The sequence below is a fragment of the Aethalodelphis obliquidens genome, unplaced genomic scaffold (assembly GCF_003676395.1).
Source record: "Aethalodelphis obliquidens isolate GAN/ISIS:26980383/991018 unplaced genomic scaffold, ASM367639v1 scaffold19, whole genome shotgun sequence".
In the NCBI taxonomy this organism is placed as follows: domain Eukaryota; kingdom Metazoa; phylum Chordata; class Mammalia; order Artiodactyla; family Delphinidae; genus Aethalodelphis; species Aethalodelphis obliquidens.
In genome coordinates this window covers 13,719,106-13,731,125 of record NW_020837963.1, presented here as the reverse complement: position 1 = coordinate 13,731,125, position 12,020 = coordinate 13,719,106, and the positions used below count along the sequence as shown (strand labels likewise).

Genomic DNA, 12,020 nt, shown 5'->3' with positions numbered 1-12,020 from the left:
GGTCTTGGTCTGGTTCTGTCCAGCTCCAGCCACGACCTCGCTCTGCCTCTCACCTCTCTCTCCTTCCTACTTCCAGCTTCTGCCTCTTTCCTTATTCCCTCTCCCCAACTCAGTGCTTCTCAGCCTTTTTCCCCATTAATTACCCCCCAGGAGCCTTTTTAGACCCCCCAATTGCCCCTTCCCTCCCACGCAATCTTACCAAAGAGACCCACGGTGCACCGTGTTATGTTCCGTGGCCCCCTTGGAGGACCACAAGCCATTGTAATGGCTGAGACTTCCTGTCCTCCAAGACAAAAAGTTGTCCAGTTTTTGCCCCCTAGGGGTGTCGTCTCCCCAGTTGAGAATGCATGCCTTCACCCAACTCAGGCCAGGTCCTCAAGAATTTTCCGACAGGCTGCTGCCCATTCTCTTCCCCTCCCTGCTGCCAGCTTCTTGGAAGTCCACACCGCTCGCGCCTCTTCAAAGCAACCGAATCAGGTGCTGCTCTGCTGACTCTGCCGTCAAGAACTTCTGCTTGGCGCAGCTCTAAGAGGATGTCTCCTCCTGGTGGGGCATGCGTGTGCAGGGCTGTACGTGAGTGTATGGCTGATTCTTTCTGTCTGGCATATGACGACTGTTCAAATATTGAAGTTTGTTCATCTGAAACATTGTTAGTAGGCCCCAGAAACCAGCAGCTGCAGATTCTCACCAACCAGGAAAAAAGCAGACTGGAAAAAAATGGCAACAGCTGCAATTTCATTACATGAAGTGACAGCTACCACCGAACTTCACGGCCTGGTATTTCTAACCATGGAATGAGAGAAAGAGAGCCTAAAAGCACTAAGGAAGGCCGACTGCACGCACATTTCACTTCTGTGGTAACTTCACTCTAGTGAAGAAATGACTTTATCTTTTTGCACAAGGAGGCGTGGGCTTCCTCTTGGGTTAGAAAATGGCAATGCACGGTCAGCAGTTTTGCAGAGGGCTGGGGGAGGGGGAGGCCTGCACGGGCCTCTTGCTGATGTCCACATTTTTGGTTCAACGCCTCTATTTTGAGTGTCTACCCTGTACCAGGCACTGCCAGGTGATGAGTGCACAATAGTGAGCAAAAGGCAGACCCGGAGCAGCGATCACCGAGACTGAGTCTGATGGGAGAGAGAGATGCTAAACACATAACCATACAAATACATGCAAAGTCACCTATGGTACCTGCCATAGGGAGACACGGAAGATACCCTGAAGTACTGTGGTCCTGGGTCAGAGCTAGCTTAGTCTGAACTGATGATGGGAGTGTGTTCCCCACTGAAGGAATGGCATGTGCAAAGGTCCTGCGGCAAGAAGGAGCTTGGTGTGTGCAAGAAGTCTCGTGGGACCAGACCCAGAAAGCACGAGGGGCAGCACTGATGCAAAATGCACCTGGAGATGAACAGGCAAGGCCCAGCCACGCAGGACTTCATGAGGCAAATTAAGGACTTGGGTCTCTATCTTGACAGTGATAAAGTGGGAAATCTCTGCATGTTTTTAGCAGAGGAATGGAATGATCATTTCACATTCTGAAAAGACCACTCTGCCATTGTAGGAGGCCGAAGGTGGATATAAAAAACCAGTTAGGAATCTACGAGAGAAGATGGTAGCTTAGGCTTGGGTGCTGTTGGGGGGACAGACGAGGAGAACAGAGAGAACTGAAGAATAGTCGGGAGTCAAAATGGACAGGGCCTGGTGATGGACTGGATGTGGGAGATGAGATCAATGTGTGGCTGCTTAATTCACTCTGCATTTCCTCCCAGAACGCAAAATAGATATGCTAGCTCCTCGTTAATCAGGTTTCACTCTCTAAAAAGGAAAGCCAGTAATTTCACAAATAGGGCATCTAATCATTATCTTACTCATCTCGTGAGTCTGTTTTGATTACTGCATTTACTCTACCTGATTCAATCCAAAGTCAGAAAAACCCACATTAAATGAGGAAGTTTAAGAATTGTTTTTAATGAACCATAGACATGAGCTATAATGACCATCAGAATCTTTATCAGAAGTCTACTTAAAAATGCAAACATCTTGTTTGGTTTGTACTTATCAGGTGGAAATAGTTACATTTAACTGTAACTAAGGAAGGTTTAGTCTGCTTCTAACTTTGGCATCACTAATGTCTTCTGAACTGTGTTAAGTTAGTCACATGGATTTCTACAAGTGGATATAATATAGAGAGACCTTTTTTTTTTGCATTTGACACCCAAGACTGATTTTAAATCTTCCTTAGTTCTTTATCCCTACTCCTCCCTACATGTGTTAAAAATGCAAAGAAGACACGGTTCTAGGATGGTTAGCCATGTGTTATCCTTTGAAAATTGGCAGTTAAGACCCTTAAATATGTCCAGCTTAAAAAAAAGTCATTGCAATTCCAATTATTTTGTTGTCTCACACTTGGAGCTTCCATTACTTATAACATTAAAAAAAAACCTAGGCAGCATGATTCATTCCTTTGCTCACTAAGCATTTAGCAGTCACGGCTACACACCGGGCACTGGAGAAACCAAGCAGGCCTCAGGGGGCTCACAGCGGGCGGCAGGCCGGGGATGGCTGGAGGACAGAGCGTTACGGCGGGGGAGGGGAGGATGGGTCGGCAAGGAGAGGGCGCCACGCAGCCAGTGACAGGGCACGGGGCGTCCTGGGGGACGCCGAGGCAGGCCCCCCATGGCTGTGAAGGTGAGAGGACGGAGGTGTTGGGAGGGAAGGTAAAGGTGGGCAGCGAGGGGTCCTAAGCCGTGCAGGAAAGGTTTTAATTCACACTGAAGTGCACAGGCTGGCCAGTGAAGAATGTGTGTCAAGCAGAAGAGTTACAGGTCCAGGTTTGCTCTTCAGAACCACTACATCCGGAGCATATGTGTGGAGGCATCAGAGAACGGACTGGAGTGAGGGGCGATGTAGGGACCAGGGAGACTGCTACCCGACACAGCCAAGGAACCGGCAGAGCCTCAACAAGGGGAGGGTGCAGACAAGGGGAGCGATGAGCAGGCTGGGGCTAGAGGACGCAGCGACCGGCTGGACACGGAGGGAGAGGGACGATTCCAAGGGGACTCCAGTTTCAGGCCGGAGGGGAGGGTGTGGCCACTGGTTAGACCGGAGTAGAGATGGGGGGTCGGGAGGAGGAAGTGGCTTTTTCAGTTCGGGGACCTGTGGGTCTTTCAGGAGACACGGCTCAGGAGGCAGCCGAAGCAGGGGGAATCTGGACGCTAGAGGAAGGGTGTGGGCTGCAGGTAAGAGGCTGGCGGTGAGCAGCGCAGAGATGCGCAGAGTGAGGCCGCCCAGCGAGCGACGGCAGGACAAGGAAAGAAGTGGGCAGGGGAGCATCAGCGTGGCGGGGCCAGCAGAGCAGCAGGGCTTAGGGGAGGTGGAAGGAGAAGAGCGGAGTGGGGTGGGGAGTGGGGAGAAGGGGTGAAGTGGGGGTGACTTGCAGGGGCTTCAGGGGAGGGAGCAGTGGAGGAAGGAAGCAGACAAGGGCCAGAACCCATTTACATTCAGTCCTGGGCAGGGGGGCCACCGCTAACCTGGAGGGGACAGCTCTGGGTGTGGTGCAGAAGAGATTTCCCTCCCCCACCCCACGACAGGACTCCCACAAGGACAGCAGTGTCCATCGGTCTGTGAAGGTTTGGAGGCATGAAACACAGTACGGAGCGAAAAAGGATGGGGAGGGCAAAATGAGATTCTTAATGGACTCGTTGATGATTTCCATTAATCCCAGGGTCTCTCTCATTCCTGGTGCCTCAACTCAACCAACCAGGAAGGAAAGAAAACACAGACTCCCTGAGACCCACCCACTTCTGGGACTCACACGAGTGACGGTTTCCTGGCCTGAGCGGATGTAACAAGTGATTTTGGTATGTGTGATCACGTTCCTTCGCAACAGTTTTTACCCCAGGTGTCATTAATTTCTTTATATCCAGCGGCACCAGCTTCTTTTTTCTAAGACTGCGAACCCAAGAGGGCAGGGACCTGATTTCCTTACCTCGCCTATAAAACTGAGCACAGCATCGTGAAACGATAGCCAACGTGAGCACACTTTTTGGACAGCGGAGCACACTTGCAATAATCTCTGAAGCAATAAAGAACCGATCAATGTCATGTTCCATTAGCAAGCCTTAAAACGGGCTCCATGATCTCATGAACGCCAAGGCCACGTACACTTGGTCTGGTAGATGGGAACTCTCTCTGGGCTTTTGTGAAAGGACAGGTACCAGGGGTTGGATAATCCTGAGAAGTCCTTCCCAAAAGCATCGTTATCACCGGGGGACAAATGAACCAAAGGTTTCAGGTTGAAGACAAACACATCCTACAGAACTTTAGGATGAGGATGAGAATTCCAAGAAGGCAACTTTATCTTTGAAATTGATCTTTATGGTTAATCCAGCCTTAAAGACAGTATTGGTGCAAAGCAAGAAGGAATGTTAGAAAACCCTGAGCCTGCTGAGCCCCCAAAGACAAACTTCACCATGACAAGGGAACCATTAAAGCAGAGGGAAAAAAACCAAGGCCCCCCCCCCAGGCATCACCTACTCCTGGTCATGTATTTATATCACTAAGTAAACATTTACACTATTTTTTTGAAGCATCCAAATTTTAAAACCGAGGCACAGGGCTTCCCTGGTGGCGCAGTGGTCGAGAGTCCGCCCGCCGATGCAGGGGACACGGGTTTGTGCCCCGGTCCGGGAAGATCCCACATGCCGTGGACCTGTGCTCCGCAACGGGAGAGGCCACAACAGTGAGAGGCCTGCATACCGCAAAAACAACAACAACAAAAAAAACCCCCCAAAAAACCAAGGCACAAACATTCACATTCAGATCTGCTTTAGATGTGAGAAGTAGGTGCTACTTCACACACCAGAGGCCTTAGAATTTCTCTAACTTTGCAGGAAGAGAGGCAGTTGTAATTGGGACTTGGCTTCCTGGCATGACAATAAGATACTGATACAATCAGATGATAATCAGCAAAGACTCAAAGAAGCAAAGACTCTTTGAAAGTCCAGGGGGAGCTCGTGGGGTTACCCACACATACCTGCCCAAAGTTTTCTTCATCAATGCAAAACATAAGGTCCAGTTCAGTCGGATCGTTTTCTAAGATCCATTTCAAAGAGTTGTAGTATTCACTATCCTACAGAAATGACACAAAAATTAAAATTAAGCATTTTTTCCCAAAACACACACTCATTTCTTTAAATAATTATGTCCTTTAAATGTAATTCCATCCAGAATCTCAAGAAATGCATGAGTCACTAATATGTTTCCAGCTCTACCCCAAACCTTCTCTTCCACTTTAATTTAAAAATACAAACTAAAAAACCGCTTTGGTAGTAACAGGGGTTTGTAGTTGGATCCTGTCCTCTGTCAAGAGGAAGCAGCCCGCTCTGGATGGCCGTCATAACATTACGGAACTGAACATGTAGAGATGAACATACTCCCCATCTTTTAAGAGTGAAAATATCAGAGGAAAGGAGGAAGGATAGAGAATGCTCTACTTAAATACCAGTGGTTTCAAGTTATGCCCCTTCCTGTGCTTCCAGCACTCTCTGCAAGTCACTGTGAGCCAACAGGAAGAGGCTGCCCTGGTGTCAAAACCCGGAACACAGGCCCCGAGAGCCTGGACTCCTCTGTCTCTTGGGCAGCCCCAGGGGCTCGACGAAGACCAAACAGAATGTGTGCACCGACTGTCAACGTGGCGAATAAAATTACTTTAGACTTGAAGAGAGATTTTTATACTCCTAGCCTCCTCACCATACAGTAACAAAAGCATAAAGGCTAAGCTAAAGGTAAACGCTGAAGAGAAACTCGACACGGGTACCGTGCATACACAGAGCTGCCCGCCCGGGGAAAACCCAGCTGAGTGGACTTGTGTGCACTGCTGGCCTTCTACTCTCCTTCCACACCCAGAGGATGAGCTGTGAGGGAGGGATGCACGGCCATATAGCCAACTACACAACGCGTACAGTCAACACGGCAGCGAGGCTGAGGGGAGGAAGATGCTTTCTGACTCAAGTGACAGAACGTGAGAGCAGAGCTGCAAACACCCCAAATGGACGAAGATGCTTCCTGATGGCCCCGTGTGTGGCTGGTGAATGGTGAGAGGTGAGAGGTGAATGGTGGGAGTACAGGTAAATTAAACGAAAAACAGAAGCAAAAGTATACCAGGAAAAGAGCATCAACTTTTGTTCTTTATAGAAAAGCCTTTCAACTCTAAAATGGTCAGCCTAGATTAAATAAGTTAAATGCAACATGAAAACCCAAATCAAAAGTTAGCAGTTATTTTCTACCTTTTCATTCGTCTCCTACACTGTAGTGGTCCCTTACCCTTCTTCCGTATCTGGGATGAGTATAAACAGTCTTCCCTTCATCTACTGTTTTCGTCTGGCTCCCTGCCATTTTTTGAGGTCGGAAAACAGAGGGATAGCGGATGAACCTCTAAGTGTGCAGTATTAGCAGTTTTCCATGGAAAACAAGGGCAGCAATGAGGTCTCCAAATGACCCTTGGATTTAATTTGGTCAAACCAGTTCCGAGTAAGCAGAGGTAACTGAGATGTGGGTGTACCCACCCTAAATACCACGATTCTAGGAAATGTGAAGAATGATTTGCTTATTAAAAAATTTAGGGAGATCAGTTAGCCTCTTGAACAATCCCTGTTGTCCATACTGAATGGCGACGCCCATAAAAATTGCTGTGACTACAACATGGTCTCGGCTGCCTTCCCATAATGCACAAGCTGCTGGTGCGGCCCGCGGGAGTGACCTCTGTTTACTCACCACAGACTCCATGTCATTCAGAGTTATCTGCTTCCCCAGCATCATTTTGTAAAACGGTCGAATGAAGAAACCTAAAACGCGGTGAAAACTGAGTTAGTTTCAAATCTTTGATGATGCTGTGTATCCGAGCATGAAATAAAAGATTAACCTGCTTTCATCTGAATGAGAGACCGGGACAGAACAGTCGAGGGTTTTCTACAGTAAGATGAGGGCCTGGTTTGGGGCAGGGTTGGGGGAAGGGGTTTAGGAAGGAGGGCAGTTATACTAACAGAGATGGTACAGCAGAGGGCTGAGGTCAGAAAGGCTGCTGGAGGTGACAAACGAGCTTCAGGCACAATCAGGAATCTGTAGCGCAAACGGCGCACGCACGGTGGGAGAGAAGGGTACTCCCAGCAGAGGGACAAGACCCGGGACTCGCCAGGACCGAAGCACAGGGCATCCCGGGCAGACAGGCCAGACGAGGGACTGGGCAGGGAGTGTACAGCTTACACGCTGCCCAGGGCCAAGGGGAGTCACTGAAACGCCAGGGGGCAATTCCACCTGCATTTCAATGTCATCGCTTGGGCAGTAATGGGAAGAGCAACTGGAAGGGACAGACAGGAAGGAAACGAGGGAGGCCGTTCAGAAGGCTGTGCAGTCTTCCCGGGCCGGGTGATGACGGCCTGAGGGAGGCGAGGGCGGTGGCAATGCCGGCACGACTGCGCAGGTGCCCTGCAGGGACCCCACTTCACCCCGTCCCAGGCAAGTCAGCGTCACACGCCCCCTGACACAGGCGCCCCCGGAACCTCAGTCCTCTCCCTTCACCCTCAACTCGCATCCTCAGCGCCCCCTCCAGGTCTAACCAGCCTCCCCCACAGCCCGTTCCCGCTCCCACTGGCTCAGTGCGGCCCTGCGGCTGCGGCTCAAAGCCCCTGCTGTCTGGGGGGTGAAGCCACAGAAGGGAGTAGGGGCTGATCTGATGTGCAGCGTGTCTGCTCTGCCTCCAGGGCCGTTCATGGTCCCGGGAAACAAAGACACTGCTGGCCACACACCTGGGGTCATTCGGGCTCTTCTTGCAATTCCCGAGGACACGGTTACCTCCTATCTCCTTTTGCAGCAGGGACCTAGATGCTCCCATCACTACTCCAGGCAGCCCTGACTCCTGGCCCATCCTCGTTCTTCTGAAACGATCCCAGCTTCTAAGTGCGCCAACCCCACCGCAGCCTCCTGGCGAGGCTAATGCCGGTAAAGCGCTCCCCCCCAGAGACCTCCGTGTGCTCCCTTCTGCCGGACTCTGGACCCATGTTTCCTGTACCCTCACTAGAACATCGGTCCCCTGAGGTCAGGATCTCAGCTTAAACTTCTATTTCCCCTGTAGCAACTAAGAACGTCTTCTTTCTCAGCAGAAGGTACATAACGGCCGTTCTAATAATCTATGGCATGACTCCAGTGCTGCAAATTAAAATACATTCACTGTATATACCTATACAGAGTGAGAACAGTTTCCCCCAATCAGAAAAAAAAGTGTTTACTCCTGCCACCAGCCCCGCCCCCCATAAAAAATACAATGTTGAAATTAGAGGATCAAAATCAGCTAGCCATTACCAGTAAAAATTTATTAAAGGAGGAAGTACACAGGGTACATCAACTAGCATAGCTAAGGTTCCACAAATGCAATTCCCATAATTCTCCTGGAAATCTCTCTCTCCAGTAACTGCAGTGTCAATCTTAATCTTCATCTGTCTTCTACTCTCAACCACTTCACACCTAAATTCTTCAAAAATATTTCTGATTCTCTTTCCTCGCTGATGATTTCTGTAATGTTCTCTTAAGGGCACTACTTTTTCAATGACCAAATCCATAAGAAGTCTCTATTATAGGCCTATTGATTCAGCCAGGGAGGGGGGTTTCACTCCTGACTTCCAAGGTCCCTTGAAATTCTTGGTACTTTGCATGACTTACATGCTTTAGATAATAATGAGATTATTCTGTGCCATCTGTTTCAGCAGTGATCTCAGGGGTCAAGGTCTTAGCTGAGTTATAACACTGCTTTGAAATTATTTACAGTCTCTTCACATTCAAAAAAATGGTAATTTGGGGACAAACAGGACAATGGCAGGATACTGGCTGAATTAGACCGTTTTAATGAACTTTTCAATCAATACTTTCCATCTGTCATCAAATCTAGTTCCTGCTAAAGAAATGTTATTCTGGAAAACATAGAAAATGCACAAATACAGAATGTTCTGTGCTTCACACTTAAGTTTTTCAAAAAAAACCTTTTTCAAACTGTGTGTAGACACTATGTCTTCAGTGCTCAGATAAGATGACACCAGGAAAAAAAGCACCTTCATTATGGACAAAACATTAAAGAAACTACTGATTTACAGAGGGAGAACCAGTGAAGCACTTTTGCTTAAAACCTATGATGTGAAAGATAAGACACCTGATAAGAGACCACAGACAGCACTGTCCAATTTTTATTACTTCAACACTTTTTAATAACTTACCATCTAAAAGTTTCCCATGAAATACTGCCAGACCAGCAACTCTTCCAATAAAAGTGAAATAGGACAAATGATCTTCATTACAGAGGCCTGAATTGGGATTGATCTGAAGTGTGTAGTTGTCCCTTTTTAGGGAGGGAGAGAGAGAAAAAGAAAGGTGGTAAATAAATGCAATAAATAAGAAATGCAAGAATTTGAATTTTCCAGTGCTGCCTGTCATTAAGCTTTTACAGTGCGCCTACAAACATCCTGTACCTGACAGGTAAGGCATAAAAGCCAGACAACGGGGCTGATTTGGTTAGCCCTTTTCCGTGACCAAGGACGGAGGTCTACTGGAGCTGGTGAATATGCCGTCATGTTAAACCGTGAGAAACTGGATCTCTGACTACTGTTGATCGACAAAAATCTCAATTTCATACGGTTCAGCCAGGTATTTGGGGAAGCTGAGAAGCCCCACATACCAAAGGGGCTGGACAGGGATTCCCAGCTACGTGTGAGTGCAACAGGTTGTCTCTGTGAGAAAGGGGGTTAACTCCCTTGAGAAGCTTTTGGTTTGGGGATTAAAATTTTTCCCAGGGGTCCAACCCCTGATCCATCTGACCAGCATTCTGCCCTGAAAGGCCTGGAGGCCACTGGTAGCAACATACGGCTGTCCCAACAGTGCAAACCTCACGAGGTTGATGTACACCTCATCGCCCTTCTTTGATCTCACCATCAGGAGGATCGGTGGTTTGCAAAATGGGCTCCGGGGCCAGATTCTTCTGGGGGCAGCTTTGGGAATGTGGGTAAGAGGTGCAGATCTCGCCTCTGGATCCTCCCCTCCACTTCAATGGCTTTTATCAATTTTACAAAATGGGAAATTCTTGGCCAGAGCATCGGAGAAGAACACTGAGGCTGCCTTCCAAAAGAGCTCCCAGGAGACCGGCACCAGGGGGAAGACACGGGAGAACCCTTGTGCCTGCAGAGCACAGGCTGCTTTTCAAGGTCAACTGTTTTACTGGGGGCTCGGGTCCTGCCTAAGCCTCTGGAGAAGCCACAGCCTGGAGGAGGAAAGGGTGGCCTTGCGAGTAGCAGTGTTTGATTCCCGAGAAAGCAATGGACTCTGCCTCGGTCTGCACGCCTGGCAGTGATGAAATCCTAATGCACGGTGGGGTGGGCGTGGTCCTTTGGATCCTAAAGGACGGGTCCTCAGTTTGCCTTTAAGTAATTTGACTTCAGAAACTATTCTTGTTCATAAGACAACAACCTTCTGAATTCTGACAGTGACAAATTCTCCTAAATTAACATAACGTTATGAATGAAAATTGCCTTGTTCCTTAGCGTTAAGTACCCAACACATTTTCAATCTCAATTACATGAACACAACAGACAAGAGAAGAATTATTTTTAGGTGTTCACAGAGTACGTTAGTTCACCATGAAGAGTCAGACCTGTTCTAGACTTACAGGGGCTGGCGGGGAGGGGCTGAAATCAGCAGTGTCAATTCACCTCTGAGTGAGCTGCTTATTCTTTCATTAAGTTTAAATTCATGAAGAATAAAACTGCTTCAGTGCGGACACCTTCTGAATGCACTCCAGACACTTACGTTGCAGAGTACTCGAACAGACCGTAATAGGGGTTGAACATCTCTTTGGACAGTAAGAAGAACCATTCTCTGGCCACGCCCCCATAGTCCAGACCTTTTTCTGATTCAAATTCAATCCACAGCCTAGCTTTCAGGACATCTGGTCTTTTCACAGACATGATTCTCCGATAGGACTCTTCAAATATGTTATTTCTGTGAAGTTTCATTTCAAACCTATTTGGAATATCAGCCTAAAAACAAGAGGAAAAAAACCCCACACACCATCAGACAGTAAATATACACCTTACTTCCTAACAGAAAAAAAAACAAAAACAAAGAGCAGAAATGATGGCAGCCTTCAAATAAACAAGCAATGATGAATGGTTCCAACCGAAACTCTCTCCTTTCTAGATTGTTCTTCACACAGAGTGTCAGGAGGAGACACACAGCATCCACCAGCAGGTGTCAGACTGAGCCAGCAACACGCGCTGCAGAAGAAACTATGCTGAGTGAAGACAGTCATCCTCTCTCCTTTTTATAAGCAACTGTGGGGCACTTATCTGCCCACTGGCAACTGAAATATGGTCAACTCTGTATACTGTTTTAGTCAAAGTCCAGGGGATTAAAACCCATAGACAATCCCCACCTGGCCAGGCTGGGATGACCCTCAGCCCTGGTAAGGGACTCCAGCTGGTAGCTGTGACCATGATGCCTACAAGCTAGTTCTGTTGCCATGGGGAGTGGGACCCTGATTATCACGGCCAAGTTGTGGGCAAGCATCCCAAAGGCAACAGTTACTAAACGTGAAAATAAAAAAGCACTTGACTGAAGTTGTGAATAACTGCTTCCTGGCAAAACAGGTCCAGGGTCAGCTTTGCCAGGATGATGGATCTACAGAGTCAGTTTCCAGGCAGAAGGTACCACGGTGCAAGTGCCACAAAGTGAGACAGCGTGATGTCTACAGTCATCACATCACTGGAGGAAATGCAGGCGGCGCACAAAGAAACACTGGAATTCCACAGGTTCAAATGTGAGTCATTTCAGAAGGAGTTACCCAGGAGCTCCTTGAGTCAGGATGTTAGAAGAGAGAACAGAACCCGTAAGAGGGAGCTCCCCAAGGCAGAGGCTGTGTTCCAAGTGTCTCTGCATCCCCAGTGCCTCGTCCATAGCAGAGGCCAGGAAAATGAGGCATCAGCTGA

General features: G+C 48.3%; 1 protein-coding gene across 10 annotated transcripts in view; it reads right to left on the bottom strand.

Moving 5' to 3' along the window:
* The window catches only part of NEDD4L (NEDD4 like E3 ubiquitin protein ligase), a 344,189-nt gene that overhangs the window by 23,132 nt on the left and 309,037 nt on the right, over positions 1-12,020 (bottom strand). For all 10 annotated transcript variants that reach the window (XM_027118610.1, XM_027118611.1, XM_027118612.1 and 7 more), the window contains 4 exons: positions 10,843-11,072; positions 9,261-9,382; positions 6,772-6,842; positions 5,033-5,128 (listed from right to left, as the gene is read on the bottom strand). In XM_027118610.1, coding sequence (XP_026974411.1) covers positions 5,033-5,128; positions 6,772-6,842; positions 9,261-9,382; positions 10,843-11,072 — 519 coding nt within the window. The remainder of the gene's footprint in view (positions 1-5,032; positions 5,129-6,771; positions 6,843-9,260; positions 9,383-10,842; positions 11,073-12,020) is intronic.